This window comes from Serinus canaria, chromosome 2 (assembly GCF_022539315.1).
Source record: "Serinus canaria isolate serCan28SL12 chromosome 2, serCan2020, whole genome shotgun sequence".
Lineage (NCBI taxonomy): Eukaryota > Metazoa > Chordata > Aves > Passeriformes > Fringillidae > Serinus > Serinus canaria.
In genome coordinates this window covers 104,612,850-104,634,888 of record NC_066315.1, presented here as the reverse complement: position 1 = coordinate 104,634,888, position 22,039 = coordinate 104,612,850, and the positions used below count along the sequence as shown (strand labels likewise).

At 36.2% G+C, this 22,039-nt stretch overlaps 1 protein-coding gene across 4 annotated transcripts in view; it reads right to left on the bottom strand.

Annotated features, from left to right (window-relative positions):
• MIB1 (MIB E3 ubiquitin protein ligase 1) overlaps nucleotides 1–22,039 on the bottom strand; it is a 77,966-nt gene that overhangs the window by 40,909 nt on the left and 15,018 nt on the right. For all 4 annotated transcript variants that reach the window (XR_007776804.1, XM_009102477.4, XM_018909296.3 and 1 more), the window contains exons 5-12: nucleotides 15,048–15,114; nucleotides 14,052–14,256; nucleotides 12,427–12,610; nucleotides 11,937–12,081; nucleotides 10,667–10,800; nucleotides 9,586–9,693; nucleotides 5,628–5,825; nucleotides 3,057–3,208 (exon numbers count right to left, since the gene is read on the bottom strand). Coding sequence is in view for 3 of the 4 variants with exons in the window: in XM_009102477.4 (XP_009100725.1) it covers nucleotides 3,057–3,208; nucleotides 5,628–5,825; nucleotides 9,586–9,693; nucleotides 10,667–10,800; nucleotides 11,937–12,081; nucleotides 12,427–12,610; nucleotides 14,052–14,256; nucleotides 15,048–15,114 (1,193 nt within the window). In the remaining variant the exon portion in view is untranslated. The remainder of the gene's footprint in view (nucleotides 1–3,056; nucleotides 3,209–5,627; nucleotides 5,826–9,585; nucleotides 9,694–10,666; nucleotides 10,801–11,936; nucleotides 12,082–12,426; nucleotides 12,611–14,051; nucleotides 14,257–15,047; nucleotides 15,115–22,039) is intronic.

The following is a 22,039-nucleotide window of genomic DNA, read 5'->3' as shown; positions in this document are numbered from 1 at the left end:
AAAAGTTTAACTTCCTCATACTTAATTTGAAATTTCTTTTTAGCTCTATCTCCCATGCACAAGTTTAAAGCTACCTACAGCATAAACTAACATTCATTCTACATTTCAATATTATACATCAGCACAAAATCCAAAAGTTCTTTCTGTACCTATTCACAAGGTACAAAGAGAAGCAAAACATGAAAAGGAGAAATATTCTACTAAGAATAGGATGCTCTCTGAAACACACTGTACCTTGACTTGTGGAAAACACAGCCAAACTGCCATGGAAGATAAAGTGCTGAGAAAATTTCAGCAGTATTTGACATAAATCGCTATCTTTCTTATATTATTTATCCAATATTCAAACATTTATAATAGAATGTATTTGTTTTCATATAAAAAATGAAAAACTTTGGAATGTTTTTCTCAGCAGAAACCTACAGATTATGAATGTTATCTGTAGGTTTCCTCTTGGGACATTTATCTCCCTATTATTTATAAAGGTCAGAGCTCATGAAACAAGAAGTTTTGCTCTGAAAATGAAATTGGTTCCAAATACCTATTTGACATCAACTAGAAAAAATACTACAGAAATCCACCTCCATTTATTGTGGTACTCATGCACTTAACACATGCATTTATTTTATTATCCTAAGGATGGTGCATGTGAACTTCATTAATTCTCACATACATCGCACATTTTTAATTTTTAGAATTATAGCTATGCACACAAATGCATACACTTTTATATACACATAAGAATACATTTACTTTTATAAAATAATATAGAAATTATATAATATATAGATATATTTGAATATAAGGAGGATTTAATGCATTGTATCAATATAAGGCACCACCTCCTGAAGCCACAAAAACTCCAGTTTAGGTGGAGCAGGGAAGCTTAGATGAAGAAAGATAGGTCTTAAAGTAAGGTTTCCAGCAGAACTTATTACATACTGTCTGTGACCCACAGTAGTAACAAGCTAAAGATGAGGGGGTTATTTTTAACAGTGTTTTAAATAGCTTGTGCTTAGTGCAATAAACAGATCAGTAATAGCCGTTGTTCTGTATCAGATTAGAAAAAGAAAGTGGTAAATACAAAAACTTTGGTTTCATTCAGAAACAGGCAAGTGGCAGAATTACAAAATCAGCAATGAAACAAAGGAGCATCACTGAAGTCTTGAGGAATATAAAACTCAACTCCTAGATGAATGAAACTATTATGACAATTTTCGGCCAGGGGGAGAAATCAAAATAGATTTCTTTTGGTTTCATTTTCAATTATTTCTTCCCAGGCTGATGGGTAAAATACCTAATGCTGTTAGCATTAGATATTTTAGATGAAACTACTCCTCCTGCAATAGAGACAAAATTCCTTTTCCGCATGCTTGAGCAGTGCTCAAATGGAACTGCAACCAAAAAAGAATATTTAATATCTGTTTTAGATACTAGTGAAACCCCTTGTATGGAAGGAACCCACACAGCATTCAAATCACTAATACTGAAAACATTTTCCAATACTTCCAATAAAAACTTCTGTAAGGAAGGAAGGATTCTGGTTAAAACTGCACTACACTTCACATTCTACCAACCATCAAACTGATCCAGTCTGAACTTCAGCTTGGATCCATCCATCAAATGAATGGTCTGTCACTTCTAAAATATTCACTCACAGAAAAAATCTCCAGCACATGCCTATGAAAAACATTTTTTTCCCCCATTTACTTTCCTTACATCTCATCTTGAAGATTATGGTCACACAAACCAGCTACCACAAGAGCTGAGGAAAAGCATTGCAGAAAAAAAAATAAAAAATACCCCACCAGGGTATCTGAGACAGGAAAGAGTGCTCCAGGCTAATGCTGTGATATAAGTAGGAAGAATTCACTTTAGAGGAAGAAGTTATCAAATAAGACTTGGAAGAATTGCCTTCTGAATGCCAAAAATTAGCTCCCTTCACTTGGTCCTTGACATGTTCTCATAAAGACCTTTTATGAGTACTGTAGAAAATGGTAAACATTTATTTGTCCTATCAACACTTGCAGCCACAACTATTACCTCATGAAATTATTTGATTCCACAAACATAGTAAATTAATTATGTTTACTTTTTAACCATCAACCTTGATAGCTATGTTCTAAGAGACTAACCTAGATTTTAATCCCATATATTAATAATGGGTGGAATTTATACAAATTTACAGCCTTATTTCTCCAACTTCTCTCAAATGAAAAGCTGAATTTAGTAGTAAACAAGGAAACATGCACATTTCTTCTTTTGTGTAAACTATACTAAATACTCTACTCCAGGATAAAGTATTATTGAAGTCTTGTTGGCATGACAGCTTCAAAAAATACCATTTATCCACAATGTAATGCGGAATCAGCAACACAACTTTTCTTTAAAGTTCTATCTATGACGGATTTTTCAAGACCTACCTTAACTGAAAATTGAATGAACACATATAGAATGCAGTTAGTATAAAACAAACTATGTTTTAAAATTAATTTTTTCAGTTGAGATGCTATATAAAAGCTGAAACACAAAATTCCTTCTTGATATACTTCTATGAAAATATAATTAACTGTTTCAAATACTGACAAATATAATCTAATGCAATAATCCTGAGTGCTTTAGAACTCTATGGCTTACTTAATAATTAATTATCCACAAATAAGTATTTCTAAAAACCTCAAATTTCTTTAACAATTCCAATACTCAAGTAGGGAAACATAGCAGTATTTACTATTTTTATCCTATGTCATGATTTCATCTTCAAGATCTTACTAACTTATTTGTCAATACTTTTATTGGCAAAATTTTATAGCCATGACAGGAAATTTCTCAGGAATTTGGAGTTATCTGGATACCAGCATTAAACTGAGCAGACCCCTAGGTAAAGGCTTCCAAACATTAGAAAGATGCACAGCTAAGCAACATCAACATTTAAGAAATACGACTACATGCAGATTTAAGGATCTTCTGAAAGAATACCATAGTTCTACCCTCACGTGTACTTGCTTTCCTTTTACATACAATAAAAAATGATCTTTTTAAAAAGAAATCTGTACCTAGGGTTTCCTCTTAGTGCAGCATGATGAAGAGCATTAAACCCATTGTTGTTGGTGATAGTAACATCTGCTCCAGCTTCTAAGAGTACAGCAAGGATATCATCACGCTTTTTACTTATTGCATCGTGAAGTGGAGTGTCTCCTTCAGAATCCTAAAACCAGAAACAGTTTACATCAATTTTTGCATGCATCCACATTAAAAAAGATGTTAAAATATCACTAGGAAAACTGACTGCATAAACACAAAACAGCTCTTCCAGACCTGAGTGCTGCTATATTGCAGAGTTCAGAGCAAGCTACTTCTCATCTTGCTCCAGTTTTGCAAATGCTTCAGTGGCAAGCCCCGTCCTGAGCTCCACCATTGTACAGACACACTACTGCCAGAACTATGCTTCGTTCTCCCATAGTACTGAAGACACTGGGGTACATAATGACGTCTCTATGCTGCCCATCCAGAGGGAGTTGGATGCCCAAATTGCAATTTATGAATAAGAGGACAGCAACAAAGAATAATGTGACAGAGGGAAGACTAGACAGGCGGAAGGAGGCATGGAATTTTGAGTAATAAATGCTAAGTTAAGCCAGCAATTAACCATGTAGAAGACAATACCAAGATGACAGTGTGAAATTAAAGCACAGTCAAATCAAAATAAAATGCAGTCCAGGTACTAAAAGTAGGCATATCTGTTGTTTCAACCAAAGCATATAATTTTCCATGAAGCAAAAGCCAATGCCATAAAGCTTTTAACTTGTTATGGCTAATACAAGACTATATTACACAAGGTACATGATAATATTTGACAGCACAATTGAACAGGCAAAAAATTTATACTTTTAGCCTAATGTTTTATTTTTCAAGTATCCCAAATAAGGAAAAAATACTTTTTACTCCTAGAAGCATTTTGTACATTACTCATTCAAGGACTCAAATGGTTGGATTGAAGAGAAATGCCCTAGACTAACAGCAAGAAAACACACATCCATTTAAGCTTATTTGCAGCTACATTGGCAAAATCTCCAGATTTATGCTTCCAGTAAAATTCTTGCACCATCTAAGTCAGGAAGTCTCTTGTCACCAACACTGACTCAACTGCAAGCTAACAGAGAAACTGAACATTTTAGCAATACACTAGTAGGGAAACAGATCTCTACAGTGAGAATCAAAACCTGCCAAACAAAAAGTGCCAGAATATGGCACTTGAACCAGAGTGAACCAATTTGCCAGAACTAAATAATGTAGCTTTTATTTGGTTTAAATGATCATATTTCCCATTTACAAACTAAGATATGTTTCTGTTTACAGAGTGAAGTGGCCACAGTAGTAGAGTGCTGGCCAGTTAAATTCCAGTCATGCCTCAGTTTAACTCCCCTGCGCTTTCATTGACAAAATCAATCACCTACTTGCATTTGCACATTGCTGTTCCTCAGCACATATGCTGAATCTGAAAGTTCATATTTTTCAATAGCCAATTACATTTTCCAGATGGAGCATCCTTGCACCATTCTACTGACTCTTTCAACTGAAACAAAATTCTGTAATTTAGACTCAGGCAAATCCACTTTGGCTACTCATAGTTCCTATGTGACTCACAATCACCCTTCACTGGTCTCAGCACATCAGACTCCTTATTATACCTACTGTTCAACAAACACTAATCAGGATCTGGATGGATATAACAGCTCAACCTCAGCTAGATCAAGACAGTACCTTAAGAGTCACGTAGAAGGAGATAAACAATCACAATGCTCATTAATTTCAAAAAAGTTTTTGCCCATCTTCTTTTATGTGGATATACAGCCCCAAAAAAATCCGATCATTGACATGACAAAGCAAGGAAGCAATGTCTTGTTACTGCATATCTTGATTTGCCCAGGCCACTACAGCTTTTTCTGATGCCAATCTCTTCAAACTTACCCATTCTCATTTGTTTTACTAATGCAGTTCATGCAGCTGCATTCAGCAGTGGGATACCTGCTTATGTGATAGCACATTTCCACTCTACCTTCTGAACAGGACACTGCACTCATGCTACTGCTTCCATCACCTTCATTTCAGATGAAATTCCCTATGAAATTATGGTACTTGAGATCCTACACATGAGCGCTTTCTAGATAAAAAGCTGAATATTTGAAAGTCAATCGGAATAAATAGTTCTATCAATGATAAATCTATTTTGGGGAAAAAATAAAAGGCTTCTTTTAACAGAACATTCCACAGTCTCGTCGGCCTGTTAAACTGTAGCTTGCAGAAGCAGCAGAGTTGTGGGTTCGATACAGGAATAATTAATCAGGAAGGAAAATTAACAATTAGAAATAACTACAGACTGTGAAAATACCAATTAGCATCAACTATAGAATAAACCAGGTGCCAATCTAGCTATCAAGAAAACAAACAGACTGAACAGCATTTTTGTTACAGCTGATCACATGGTGGGGGTAAACGTTGAGACAGAGAACTTTACAATCTCTGTTCCTTTCAATCCCATTTACCATAATTTTTCTATCACCTACATGCAGCAAATCACACAATTCAGTAGCTGAAAAGTGACTCTCTATTAAGATTTACTTTACCTGGAGACTGGGATGGCAGCCAAAGTCCAGTAAAGTCTTGACAACTTGCAGATGACCTTTGTTGACAGCAATATGGAGCGGAGTCTGCCTGCGCTTGTTGCGAGCATTCAAATCCGCGCTGCCTCGGTGCAAAACCTCAATCACAGCACCCTCGTCACCGAAGGCTGCGTGATGGACAGCCCTGTCTCCATCCTTGTCCTAAAGTGGAAACATTCATTTTACCTGGTATGTTTCACATTTCCTTTGCATTTAAACAAGAACATTACTGCAAGTAACAACTGTCCATATTTGATGTCATGAGAAAAATGAGACTACCATGACACCATTAAAATACCCAATTAAAAAATTGCTCAAACTGCAGCAACAGAGGATGAAGAATCACTTCATATATAAACACACATGCCCTAAAACATATGATATTCTACAGCATATTTAACTATTGCCCTGAATATTTCTGTGGTTTGTTCATCAAACTCAAATGGCTTTATTTGGGTTCCTACTACAAAACAACCACTGTCAAGAAAATATCCAAAACAAAAGAACCAAAAACCTCACAGATGAAATCCAATGCCCAAACAGTATTACACTTAATATTCCAGGGTAGTTCTTCCTGTAACCTGGGAAGTGTTACGGATTCCAAATCATAGTGCAAGACATGAGTATTTTCTTCTTCATGTAATTAGGTTAGTATTTATTAGGATTTATTATCTGTCTTGGTTTTCACTTAATAAACCTTTCCTAAAAGAAATTTGTGACTGATGCTGACATTAACTAGAAGTTCTGATTCTGTGTTGATGATTCACAGCGTTAAAACTCTGATTCAGTTTGTTTCAGTTTCACACAAATCGAGAATTAAAATGTGAAAGTCAAATTTGTCAGTTTAGGCTATTTTAACATTCATAGAAGCTGACTGTACACCATGAAACATTTTAAAATATCAATCAAGTGATTTCAGCATTAATGAGAGTATACAAAAGACAGAAGTAAAATGGAAGTTTACAGGATGAAATAACTTCCATAAGCTAGTTTCTAGCTGAGTATTTCTGCATAGTTGAATGTAACCATACATTTGTATGTTTCAATTTTATAAACAGAGAAACACTGAAAATTGTAAAATAAAATCATGACTGATCAAGGGCTCACTACCTCTCCTGAGTGAGCTTAGGTTTCTCATCAATTTGCTTCTTCAGCAACATCTTCTAAGTATTTTTTATTATATACTGCACATTTCTAAAATATTTTAAACCTATGCAAAAATTAATAGCTCTTAGCACAAACTGTACTTGCACAATGAGACTAGTTACAGCATTTAAAAAGGTGGAAGAAGACTTATCCCCTAATTATCAAATGTATCTTTTTGAAAATATGGATATGGTTTTCAAAATAGTCAGGGCACTACATAGCAGCTTCAACAGCTTTTTGAAAAGATACTTTTATTCCTTCCAAATCAACTCACGTTACCAAATTGCCTTCTCAGATTCCAGGATTCCTTCTCAGGCTCATCTAACATGAACCAACAGTCAAAACAAGCCTAAGTTTGCCAGTTGGAAGGGGAAAGGATCAGAAAGGGGACCTTCTCTATTTTTTTCATCTGGTTATAGGGATCATTATGAGGCAAACTTTAGCAAGAGTGTGCCAGTAGTCCTAAACCTCTCAAGACTTGTATTTACAGAGCACAGAGGCATGGTAATTTGTCTTTTCATATTAGCATTCTGAAAAGTACACCAAGATATTTATGGATGAAACCCCATATAATTACTGAATGTTTTAGTTTTACCATATTTCAATTCTGAGACACAACGCCTGATTTTATTAAGTCTTAACGTACAGAATTCCTACTTCAATGAGCAGAGGTCCAGCATCATGCAGGCCTTTTTTTAGCTCAACATCAAAACAAATCATCTCAGAAACTAAATCCTACGCAATAGCAATAATTAATCTAAAAAAAAAGCTAGCAGCTAGTAAATCATCTGTCCTTAAGACTTACATTTACATTTAGATATAAATCTAAATATAAAAAGCACTACATTTCTATACACGCCAACAGTATAATATAATACTGTTAATATAATAACTGACAACCATTAATGCCTTCAGCCTAGAAGGTTACAGATTCTTACTATGCAATATCTACATCAGGGTTTATGAGCTATGCCAATAACCAACTGTTCTCTGACAGTTGGTTATGCCAATAACCAACTGTTCTTGACTAAACAGAGGCCACTTTATCTACATTAAGACATCAGAGAAAAACAAAGGAGACAACAATCAGAATATTCCCAGAAAATGTCATCATGAAAGTATATAGTCTGAAGTAATGACTTTAAGTGTAAAAATACCCAACTTAGCTATAAAGCAGGGAAAGTAAGGATTTTTATCCATTGCTTCCATGCCTCAGACCACAACAGTGAAGTAAATGGACTACTACTATTTTAGCTCTCAGCTTAATGGGATGGCTCTGCTGACCTTTGCATTTTATAAACAATTATGTTTATAAACATTATATATATAAATATTGATAAACAGCGTACTTTAAAAAGTTTGACTATATAACTATAAATCTAATAATATTATGAAAAGTATTAATATTATAATAACCAAGGCAATTATAATCAAGCGGGAAAACCATCCTCACTTCAGCAACAAATTTATGTGAAGATGGCTTTAAAAGTCAAGTAAAATCCCTGACAATTTTTTTATGCTAGTGCAATGGTGCTTCTGTAGCCTGAGCATACATCAAACTCTTCACAATACTTGTGCTAGCAGATTACCAGGTGTATTGTCTTCAAACTGTTTAAGTAGTGCTTCTACCTACCTCTTTAATGCTTCTAACCCTCCCTTCAGTCCACCACTTGATTAACATGGCAGCTCTGAACATCACAGTACAGATGAAAAGCAGTGTAGCCTAATTTGACCAGTATTTACTTTGTACTGCAGTGAAAGTACTTCTTCTAATGTAAAGCTATTTCACAGAAATCAGACTACAGCAAGTATGTATTGCATCAATCTAAACCAGCATGAAAGCTTTATAAATTAATGGTGTGTCTGTAAATATAAAATAATTTTAATTCCAAGAACTACACTGCCCCATTAATGTTTTAATATTCTTTAACTTCTGTATATCAAACACAATATAATGCTAGATGCCCAAGCATGTGAAATTATTTTTCTGTTATGCAAACAACCTCATGCACAATTAATTTCTCAGCATTCCACCAGTCTTCAGTTTTTATTCTTAATAAATCAAATTTGACAGATCCTTCTCATGCCTCTTGCCTTGTGCAAAACGAGAAATGGTTGCAATATCAGAGTGCATTCTGTGCAAATAATTGAGTAAAAATCAATTAAAAATGCAAATATCACAGTATGCTGATAATTCTCATGAACAATTATTCTAAAAAAACCTAAACAAGAGGTTTAAACCTAAACTTCCATTTTTAGTGAGTTTTAAAAAAAAAGGCACTGAAAAACTGGACACAGAGTTGACAGTTTCTACCCAAAGATACTGCTATTACCTTCTGCTTAAACGTGTTTTAGTTAAGAATTGAAAGATTTCTCCTAACTGTACTTTGTATAGATAAGAAGCACGGCAAGCATCTGAAGTTGGAGATGCAGTATCTATAAACATCTTTTTCCCCTCAATGCCACAGGCAGAGTTCCCATTGCATTCTACTGTTGAAATGAAAGCAAAGGAAAGAAAGAAGGGGCTTCATCGCATGCTGGCTTACATAGCTCTATCATGTTAGTTGTTATATTTCATTTAATAAGAAGCGTTAAAGAATTAGATATTGACCCTTTATAATACTGTTAGTAGGAGTCTAATTTAGTAGGAGTATGAATCACAATCACAGTAATAAAAGCAGTTTTACATTCTAGTATTTAAAAAGAAGGCAAGTATTGTTATGCATGTAACAAAGTTTAAGGACACACAAAGCACATTTTGAAATTTTTAGGTTACCTCTGCTTCTACATCCACGTTCTGTTTCAGAAGCAACTTCAAAATGTCGACATGGCCGTTCTGGCTTGCAGCTTGCATAGCTGTGTGCCCAGCACATTGCCCGTTCACCTGAAATGCCAACACTTGCAGGTGAGTTTCAAGACATACACATACACACCTGTGAGGCTGTTAAGCAGTAGAAAACTTAGAGCAACAGCACTGAATCAAATGAACAATTTTAAGATGCCTTCTTAGCGTACATAGATCGCCTAGGGCTTCTGTATTTAATTTCTATATTAGCTAGACTGAAGGAAAGAAGAAGAAATAAATTTATAACAAACATTATTGATACTTGAATTAAAAACATTCATCTTTGGGTGACTCCTGTAAAGGCAAGATTTTTGAGAACAAGTCTCAAATTGATACCTGCCCTCTGCTCAATGCTACAACTTCCTTGCCAAATTTATGGCAACAACAGGAGAGAGTCTGAACAGAAACCCATGTTTTGTAAAATCTTATGTTAAAAATCAGTGCTCAGAACCAAAGAAGTTCATTACTACTGCTGTACTGAGAAGGACTGTAACTTTAAAATATGTTCTATAAATGGAATCCTATAATTACTAAGTATTTTCTTTTAGACTTTTCTGTAGTAGACAAGTTGGTAAAAGAAATCTGACAGAGAACAGATTAGATGATCTACCTTGTGAGTTTTAATAAAACAAAACAAACTCACAACAACAGCAAAAACATCCTGAAAAATCTACCCTCCTTCCATCCCCCTTGAAAGAAGAAGAATTTGAAGACCCTTCAGTAATTGTGAACATTTGGTTCTCTGCACCAACCCTGGCAGCCAGAGGCTGAAAAGTATCTTAATTCATGGCAGACAAAAGACTACAAAATCTGTCCAGCAAGAAAGTATGTAAGCTCTGTGTTCACACAGCCCACACAATTTCACAGGACAACAAATGGAAGAAGAGATACTGGAACTAGCCGTCTTACTAAGAAGACACACTACCTACTGGCAAGGAGTATTCAGAACAGCTGCACTTCCTTCAGTACTAGAGGCCCCCCAAAAGAGATGCTCCCAAAACAGAATACTCACATCTACGTCTGGCCTCTTTAGCAAGTCTTCCACTTTAGCAACATCTCCATTGGCAGCAGCTTTAACCAATTCTTCGTTGAGATCTCCAGACTCTTGGGTTTCAAATAATTTTTTCAATAGCTGGGACAATCTCTCTGTAATTGTTAACCAAAGGACAACTAAGATTACATTTCTAATTACACAAGAACAGAAAAAAAACCCAGCTACATTTGTTTTGTTTCTAAGGCCATGTACATAGTAATACACAAACTACCATAAAATAGCAGCTGTAAAATGACTGAGTTTGAAATAAGAGCTGCACCCTAGTACCCTTTAGACAGTGGAGACTACTACATTAGACACTTCAAAACAAAGATGGTTGAACCATAAATCGCTTTTCTTCTGCAAAATACAAAAGGGTGGGACAAGGTAAAAACATGAACTTACGTATTGCTATTACAGACTTTCTAACATCAGGTATAACCTGTCTTCTGTGATTTGAAACACTAAGTTGTATTACTCTTCTAGATAGTTTTGTGGCCACTGTACTCGGTTCTATATTGAGAAAACTCATGGCATCTATGCCTCCTTAGGAAAAAATCTAGAAAACTATGTAGAAAGCTTTCTTGGCATTAAAGCAAATATGTGAAGAGGAAAGAATAACTAGCTGTGACTAAAAAAAGGAAAAATTCTAGTTTCAATTGAAAAGTGCCAACAGAACGCAAAACATGCTGGACAGTCTTTCTGCCTTGTTATTATATAAATGACAGCATGTTCAACAAAACTGAAGTGTGATTACATAGACACCAAAAAATCCCACTGTAATTAGTCACAGGATATCTGACTAAATTTTAAGACAGAAATTTTAAAGAAATAAATATCCTGAGTTATAATAAATAACCACCTGCAACAGATCCCTTGCCTGTGCCTGCTATCTTAAACCACCTATTAAACAAGAAGGCTGCTTATTACTGCCAGTGACACTCTCTGCATGCCTCAGAGTCCCCATTTCAAACTGATGTCCCTTCCAACCATTTTGAAGTCTTTAGAGTGGATCTCCAAAGACACACCTGCACTGTGACCAAACAGAAGCACCTGGTCAATATAACATCTCCATATTGACTGCAAGCTTTTTTCCTATCTTTCTCACATAAAACTTCAATTACCCAAACTCCAAGGCTATTATTAACCTTGCATACAAACAATGTATTAATACGTAATAACAATTTTTTAATTAACACAATTACTTGCCATACATATGGCAATATTACTAGTTATTCTTCAAACTTACCACCAGATGCATTACTTATGGCAGATCCTGCTGATGCCACCTTCGAGACAGCTGCTGGATTATAGGTCCAAGATGTCCCACAAACCTCTACCTTTAAGTCACTGTCTGAATAGATCTGCTGAACCCGACCAACTTTACCTAAAGTCTGAATTAAGGAAAACATCAAATGCAAATGAAACATTCAGATTTCTGAATATTTTATTTTTGATATTACATAAAATTTATGAAGTCCATTGTTTAACAGCACAATCACTACTACTTTTATATAGGCTTCATGTGGTAAGCAGACTGCTGCACCTGACCAAGTATTACACTGAGTTTGACAGAAACTTAAAAGAAAATCCCTTTTGGACTGCTGCAGCCTCCAGGAACATTACCAATACTGTACAGGTACAATACAATAATACAGGTACATACCAATAATGCACAGGTAACTAGAAATACTGCACAAGCTTGACCATTCTGTGAATGCAAACACACAGCTACTCACTGGAAGCATTGCCTCAGCCCACTCTCCATGACCTCTCTGGAGAAGCTTGATTCGCTCCAGGTCGTAACATACTTGAACAAGGTCTCCCACTTGGAATTGAGAGGTTCCTCCTTCTGCACCTTGAGCAGCATCTCCACTTCGTACAACGTTGGCCTTGGTGAGAACAGCTGGATTAAATGTCCACCTAAACAATGAACCATTTAAAGAAGATATTAAACACACAAAGAGAAACATATGTTTAAAAATCATCTGTTGGGTAATTTTCTGCTTGTATGCCTACAAACTTTCTGCAACTGGATACTATAGATACTATATTTGCTGTTATCCATTTTTTGTTCATAAACTTGCCTCACTAATTCATTAATTGGGGCTCATTAATTAATTTCAAACATAAGCTTCAGAGATATACATTTGTAAAGGCAATTAAGGAATATCCTGCCTAAGGGAAGCAAGCTGACAGCAATATAGAAGTCCTGAAAGTAGCTATACTGTTACTTTATCTTTACAGGGATAGGAAATAACTGAAAAGCAGCAGATCCAAGTTGTCTCACAGGGATTGAAATGTCAGGAAACAACATAAGAAGAACACAGAATTTTGGCCCTTCCCCCCTAGATCAAAAGATGCAACATTAAGTTATAACAATACTTTTCAATTAACCCAGATATACTCAATTTTCAATCAAACTATCCTATTGGTAGTCTAAATTTTACTGATTTAGAGGCACTACACTGTTTCATCAGGAAGGAGACTACAAGACAGAGCAGCTCCTGTCACTGACTCTGCTGACATGATTGCCAGAAGAAAAGCCATGTGCATCCCTTTAGTTGGGAAAACAGCTTTGTTCTGCATTACTTTGCAATATTAGCAAACAGAATCTTGAGGGATATCTCAAATGAACAGTACACTTAATTCTTTCTGGACAAACTGAACAGGTTAAACTCCACATACAACTGAAATGATATTCCATTCACCTGCGACTTTTTAAAGACAAGCCCAATACTTGAGAGCAAGAGAACAGAAAACCATGTGGCCATATTAGATTCAAACCCCACTGTACAGCTGTGTTTGAGTCTTGTTAACATAGATGGAGTTAGGCAAAGTTCAAACCTAAATTGCTTGTAGGGAGTAGTTTTGGCTTCCCCAATACCCCCTATTCTTGGTCTGTATTTACATAAACTAACATTCCTTTGAATAATAAAAGGCTAGATATGGATCACACCAAGGTGTCTCTAGTTAAGACAAGATACCCCCTGAAGTTTGTCACCTGTCCTCTTAAACTACTTTCCTGAAAACCCACAATGAATTGCTACTACCTTGCCTCTTGAAACCATGGGATAGACAGTTTTTAATTAAAAAGGAAGCTACTGCTTAAATCACTGCATTTTACAAATAAGATAGTCTAGAACGTAATTTCTCATTTTGAACATGAATTTTCACAAGTGAGAGGCACAGCGAAATTCCTTTTCCCACTAAAGCATCCTCAAAGTGAAGTCCTCATTACTCAGCTAGAAGGAAATCTGAACAGACACAAAAGGAGAAGAGAAAGCTTCTGGCACCAAGTAATCACAATCACTGAAGGCAAGGGAAGTTTGTGAGAAGCAGTGATGAAGGCTATAGAACAAACCTGTTGCCACTTGGATATTGTACTACAATGTCATGGTCCTCATCGATGCCACAAACCGTTCCGGTTGTTGTTAAAGTTTCAAACATGCCATCAGTCCATCCTCCATGACCATGCTGCAAAGACTGCACAATTTCCAAGTCAAGGTCAATGTTTACAAGGTCACCTATTTGCAGCCCACCAGGGTTTCTGTTACCATTTTGCTCACCTGAAAGGGAGTAAGAAAAAAAAAAGGTTTACATCAGCATACTAATTTTCCAAGCAATTTAAAGAAGAGAAGTTAATTTCTGAGACTTGTAGAATTGTTAAGGTTGGAAAAGACCTTTGAGATTTAAGTCCAACCACCAACCAAGCACCACCACCATGTTTACCACTGAACCCTGTTCCGAGTACCCTATCAACATGTTTTCCACATTTCCAGGGATGGTGACTCCACACCAATGTCTCTGCAACCATAGTGGCCAACAGGTAAAAAAAAGCTTTGGAACCTCTGGCAACAGAACTGTGTGTTTCTTGTTGAATTTTCAAGGCAAATAGCAGTGACACTGGCAAATGCTAAATACTTGTGACAAGTTCCACTATGGGCTCTAACTAGGATCTTACAAGCTATCACATGGCGTTAGACATCTGGACACATAAAAGCTCTGGTGTCAATAAAACAACAGTGCTTTTGTGCAAGGAGTTAGATTTAGTATATCTCTTAGTATTTAAGCCAGTTCTCTAAGAATGAACACCTATGTTTGGCTTTTTAGAAATACAGTGCGCAAGATACACAACACAATTTATAACTTAACACTTAAAAGCTCCCTTGCCATCCTCCTGGCACACTGATACCAAATACAATTTAAAAAAGCATGACAATTTATCATTAGTACATAGAAATGTTACTATTTACATTTCACTAGTAAGGACAGTACTTCTGGATGACATTCAGAAAGGAAAGGGAAATCCAGAGTGAGTATAACTAACATAAATCAACATGAATTTACTTGAGCTTACCTAACACAGGACAATGGTCTCTGTAGAAAGAGCCTCCTTTTGCATCTTGAACACATTTCAGGTCGGACTACGGAGAGAGATTGAGAAAACTTTAGTCCTCAGTGCCCAAGTCTCCAGGACAGTGAAACTAGAACTGAAATATTTAATTGAGAAAGGCTGAAAATTATGCATACAAAAAACATGTCCCACGATGCACATCATGTCAAATACTTTCCAATCTTGACATTGTTAAGGCTGATACATTAACAAGACTTTGATAACCTTTATAAATACAAGAGGCTATAAAGGATGAGAAACTTTTAGTTCAAAGACAGGAATGAACACAAAGCACCTTTGCATTGTTCTATTTAGTTATTTTTCCTTTTAAAAAATAATTCTGTGAACACAAGCAAGGAAACATCATTTAAGGTCTGCCAGTGCTGCCCACTCTTCCCAACACTTTTTGACAGATCCATGTTTAACTTGGAAGAAAACTTGCCACTCAGATTCTATAAAATGAAAACTTCTTAATTAAGAATATGCAGAAGGCTACTACTTCAAAAAAGCCCACAAAATACTACACTGAGCTAAACACGTTCTTTTTAAAGAGAAAAGTTTTAAAGCTCAGCCTTCATAAAACTGTTTTATATTATGAGAAAGAGAAGCTTCAAGTGTGGTAACCAACTCCTACTCATAAAGCCATCGGATTTTCTATAATTCTCCTTTCTTTATGTGTAATACTTAATTCCAAACAGCTATCATCTGCCATTGTTCCTTATGAAACAATTCTCGCTAAACACAGGGCACTTTTGTGTGCAAAATAAGTTGGGAAGGAGATCAGAAACTGCAAAATGTGTCAGAATATTCTATGGCATGGGGGAGGAAGTAGGAGACAGGTGGTGGTAATGATACAATTAACCATAACTAAACATACTTGAACAATTCTTTTACCCCTGCCTGGGATTTACTGACAAGACTGTCCTCCTGCAAAAGGATTAAAACAAAAACTCTGAACTCTTCCAAATCATCAAGGCTCTGATGAGCACAATAACACCCTTGGTTACTGGTAAGCAGAAACAATACAAAATTCAGTGTATGTCCTGATCTACGAAGAATGTACCATCACTTTGGAAAAATGATGAAGACAGCCAGAGGAAAACAATGAGATTTTAGCCGATCTTCAAATCCCCTGAGAAAGCAGAGTAAGCCTGCTCAGCACAGCAGCAGCAGGCCTGCGGCAGGATGCTGCCACCCGGTGGGCAGGTGCTGGGTTAAGCTCGGCCGCAGACAAAGGGGCTCCGCCGGCCCATCCCAGATGGCAAACTCATTCATTCCCCGGAACGAGGGAGACTGACTGCGCCCGGGAGCACTGCGTCTCACCCACTGAATACAAGCCCTCCGTGTCAGGCAACAACCAGCTGTCTGTGAAGGAGACAAGGAGGGGTACACATGCAAGAGCTCCTGTCACATTCTTCAGAACACTAAGAATAGAGCACAGGAGAGTCCAAAGGCTCTCCTCCCTGCCAGGCAAAATCAGGGTGAAAGACTGTTTGTGTTACAGCAAGTGTAAATGCACTGAGCAGACTGACGGCTAAAACCTAGCAGAAGAAACAAAACGTTCATTAAAAGGCTAATTACTATTTTGCAGCTGACATTACTAGGAAGCCTGTTACAGTACCCTAAATTTTATAGAAAAAAAAAAACAAAAAACCAAAACTCAGAAACCTGCACTTGTATTTTACCCTGCCTGCACTGTGACCTGCACAGTTTATTCATGGAATATAATGATACACTTGGTTGAAAGACTAAGTGGTAGATTGGTGTCCAATCTCAGCTTCACAACTGTCTTCCTTTCTCTTACATGATGTAGTCAATGTTATATTGCTAAAGAATAAAACAAGAGTCTGATCTAACTATAGCAGAAAAGCAAGGGAATGTGGCTTTTTTTTTTCTTCTTTCCCAGAAGCCTTCAACAAAATAATGGAGGACTCAAAACACACAGAAAGATAAGACACTGATAGATATTAAGGTAGAACAAAACAAACTCAGATACTGTATATAAGCAGAGTGCCTTTGGCAATGTGGCAAACAGCACTACTAAGAAAAGTACTTTATCAACATGATAAAGGCATGCAAATGACTTCAAATATAAACAAGCCCAAACAAGATTCTGGAGTTTTAAGGCAGAAAACTGTAGTTAGTTGTATTTCAGTGCCACAAAAGCTGGGTAAGCAACTACAATTTTCCTTCTAGCACTTGGCTGTTATACTTCTCAGAGAAGGAAAACAAGCTTTCTCCTGCTCAAGTAACCTAAGTAAAAAATCAGGAATGATGGTAAGCTCCTGGTCACGCTGCTCTGAGGACTGCATGGCAAGAGGCCCCCCTAGTGCACATGGAGCAAAACCACACATGGATGGAGCCTGTATGCACCAAGCTTTGGACTACAGAGAACCCCACTGGGACTTCTAAAAGTTATGAGTCACCCTGAGACTTCAAAATCAATCAAAATAGCAGACTGTTTGGAGACGTGTGCAAGTGTAAAATGTAAAGTACTAAAACAAGGGATGTTAGAATACAAGTTTTAGACTCACAGTGACATCACCAGAACAAGAAGTAACAACTGTGAGGCTGGGTGTAATGTAAATACATGGTGGAGATGAACAAACCAGCTTTTCAACAATTACTTGATGGAGAAATCATTTGATAAACCCCAAGTAGGATTCTTTCAGGAAATAGAAAAATAAGCTAAAGATCCTGTAGAACTTGTGTACAATTAGGTATAGAAAGCCCAGTTAAGCAGGCAATCAATCAGAACTCAAGGAAAAGCATGCAAATCAGACATTGCACTGCACAACTTGCAGGTCAGTTGATGCATGTGAGCAATGGGTAATAATGGTCTTTGCCTACAACAGAGAACTTTGGTCTTCAAACACCCACATTTTAACTTCCTAAAAATCTGCATTCCAGCAGTATGTGATTCCATTATACAGAGATCATGACTTGCCCAGTCAAATAGGAAACATAGTAAATGTACTTTGACATAACATCCAATTATACCAATGGAAATAAACAGCAGCAATTTCATCTTCATCTCCTTCAGAGAAGGAGAAAATGTAGAGCAAAGTCAGCAGTGCTGCCAGATGGTGTAAAAGCACCATTATCCCCGACCTTGAGGAGGAAAACAAAGCCGAAGGAGCAGCTGACTAGAAAAATAACTTTTGAGTTATTCCAATCAATATGGAATGCCATCAATACCAGGGAGGAAGGATCTACAGACTTGCTAAGAAAACAAGCTGTGCTGCTGAGAAAAAGAGGAATGTTTGATCCAGATGCACTGATGCAGCATCTAACATCAGCAGCAAATATCAGGGGAGAAATTAATACTGATCTTACAGATAGACCGGCAGAAATAGTGCCATAACTGCAGTTGTTCAAGGTAGCACTGAATGCACACAGTCAAGGTCACTTTAAGTCTTTAAACCCACAACAGCTTTTGACAATTAAATCAGCCCTTTGGAGGCAAATGAAAAAGTTCAGTGCATGCTGCTTTGTCATCAGATTAAGCAACAAGAGACTGGATCAATCCGTATGTTTTAGCTAAAGGTTTATAAGAAATGCCGTATTTCAAATTTCATGAACTCAAATCCTTCTCAGTTTCAAGAAGCTGGGAAAAGTGGAGCAATAAATGGAGAAGGTAGAAGATGGTAGAGAAAGTGACTGAAATGACAAAAAGCTGCGAAGACAGAAGGAATAACTGTTTCTTAAAGAGGAAACCAGACCTCAGGCAAATACTGGGTAAATAGTTAGTAACCTTACTATTTATTATAGGTACTTACAGAAGCTTTGCATGTGCAACTTTTTTTTTTTTTGTTTTTAAGGAAGACAGTCTTCCTTGTCAGTTAATACTATAAATAAAATTGGAAAATGATTAGTAAATACGTTTCTCTTTAATGGAAATATTTTTCCTTGCAACATAGAAAAATGAAAATCTTGACTTGGTTGAGACTACAGGAGAAATGTGACCACATCAAAAAGAAGCAAAACAAAGTCTGCTGACAAATGCAAATAAATGCACAAGATAAATGACCAGAGAACTGGAGATTTGACTGACATTACAGATCTGACAGTTTTAACTACAGTGGAAGGCATATGTTTTATGACACTCACATACAATGCCTAATAGTATACCAAGATATTTACCTTGCTTTTATTTTAAAAAAAGGAAGCCGTAACAAGAAATTCTTAAAATCCTCTAGAGCATTTTCAATTAATAACTTCATGGGTAATCCAAATAAAAGTAGATGAACAGACATTAATTATCAATCACCTAGAGGCAGGCAATCTCAACTTCCCTTGTGCATTCACTATTTGGAATTTGTGGAAAAAAGCACACCAACAGAGATGGCTGACATATCACTGTGACAATGATGGATGATAACTACAGATACTTCTTTCAGAGGCTACACAGATGAAAGCTTAATCCTCCAAAACAAGAAACTAGGAGAGGCTAATTGCAGCAAAAAAAGGCAAGTGGTACAGAGAAAAGAAATTCTGAAAGAAACAGATTCCTAAATGATGAAATTGATTTAGGACACTCCTGTAGCTGGAACTATTTTCCACTGAAAACCAAGGGAAGACACCAGCTTTACATCCTCAGCTCACGTGATATGAAGAAATAAAATCTAGCCACAAGTCCCAGAAACAAAATCACAATCTTCCCATTAAGTTTTTAATTCCATATGACGTCTCTTTCTTGCAAAAGGATGTGTTCACACATTTTTAGAAATTAAAAACTGCCCAAAGCAGGTTTTTTGGTTGACAGCTCAGTCTGCCTCAGGACTCTGAATACATATAGGTAAGAAATGTGAGTAACATAATGAACCATATAAGTTCATTCTTACAGAGGATGTAGCAAACATTTTATCTGACCTAACAGCATCATAAATACAAACTTCAATTTGGGAATTTGTGACCTGTGGCAACAGAAACTCCCAGACTCAAACGTCAGACTTTACAAAAAAAAAAACCAAAAAAAAACAACCAGAGGCAAGATGCACTTCTCAGCCACTTCATATTTAAACACAGCAAACACAAATAAAACCTCCAAGTATCTGACCAGAAATAAATGCATGTTTTCAGTCAGCACCTGCTGCCCCACCAGCCAAACTTCATCTCTCCAAAGCTGGCAGGCCAGATAGATTAATTTTGAGGACCAGATGCAGCCTATAAGCTATCAAACAAGAACACTGACTTACAATAATGAGCTGTGTTTCTTCAATCAGCTCCATTAGCATGAGTCAAGTGTTACCCATTTGCAAGTCAGGGTCTCTTCCCAGCTGTATTTACATGGCTACACACTCTTGAGTATTGTTGATTCCACATTCTCTGGACGTTTTAAACCAATTTCCAAGTACCAAAACAAGTTTGCCCCAACTTTATGTGAACTTTCTGACAGTCTCAGCTTTACATAACGGCACATAAATAGTAGTAAACAATAATAATGAATTGTACACTTAACAAATTATTAATCAGTTATAAAATTAAGCATTACATTCAAATGACTCTCATAGATATTCAAGAATCCATTCTGTCTGAAGTGAAAATTGCATTTTTTGAAAACGCCAAAGATAAAAGTAGCGTAGGAATGGATTACAATCAGGTAAGCACTACTTATACAGCCTCCAATTATTCTTTCTGTACATCCACATGTACGTATTTTTTTCTCTATTATCCTAAAAACAACATCTACATAATAGTCTCACACACAGTTTAACAGGCTTTTTTTTTTTTTAATTAACCAAATAATTCTATTTCTACAAAACTTGTGTGAAGGGCCACTGTCACCCCTCCAAATTTACAGCTGCAGTAGTACTTAATGGAGTTTTCTAGAAATATTTAACATTTTCAAAGGTGGCAAGAGTTGGGAAACAGTGTAGTTGATTTAAAAACAATAACTTTTTTTTTACTAAGGGAATAACTATTTCAAAGCAGAATGTAACTTATCTCAAACGTAATTTTTTCATGAGACCAGAAGGAATCCTCAATGATTCCACAGCACTTTTATTATGTAGTCCAAAAATTTTAACATAGCAACTGAAGTCATAACAACTACAACAACAAAAAAATCAGTTGATCTGTATCTCATTCGATCTAGATTTTGTAACCATTACCTTTCCACATATCACAAGAGAGAAGACACCAAACATTGATTTAATGTTATACTACAAAATACAACATACATTCATTTTTGCCAGTATATAAAGAATTTTCTTTAGAACTGGGGGACACCATGAAGCACGTAATTTAATATTGACTCATATTTTACCCCTAGAATCTTAATGCATCAGAAGAGCTGACCTACACTAAATTACTTTACTCTTTTTAAATATAACACTAAAATATACATTTACCGCAAAAGTGGTATTTGTTTTCATTTTAAGTATAAAAATTAGCTGTAATTGAGGCTGTAAGGTCAAATAGTTTACATTCAAAAAGTAACTGGTAATTGTTTAACATTTTATTACTGTTACACATCTGACAAGATGACACTTCAATGTTAAATTAACATGGTTTTCCCCTTCACAATCAAACAAAAATCATGCAGAGAAAATGCTAATTAAGATGTTTTAAGCAGCTGATAATCAAAGTAACCTTTCCTTGACCCACATTAGGATAAGAAAACCCAGCAACAGAAGGCACTTAGGCTAGAGTCTGACCCATTTTCTCTCTAAAGCTTAAAACATGGCTGGAGAAGCTTCAAAAGGAAAAAGAAAAATTTAGCGCTAAAGCAAATTAAGGTTGTAATTTAATTCAACACCTTTCCATTTGTAAAACTAAAATTGCTCTCAAAAGCATTCCAAGTATTGACAGTAACTTAAAAATTGCAAATCTTGCAGTGATCACACCAAAGTTTGAAGTCAACTGAAGAGTTCAGGAGTTGAAAAACAGGGTTTTAAAAAAAGTTATTAACTATGCTTGCCGTTCTTTTCTGAATTTTAATCTAAACACAACAG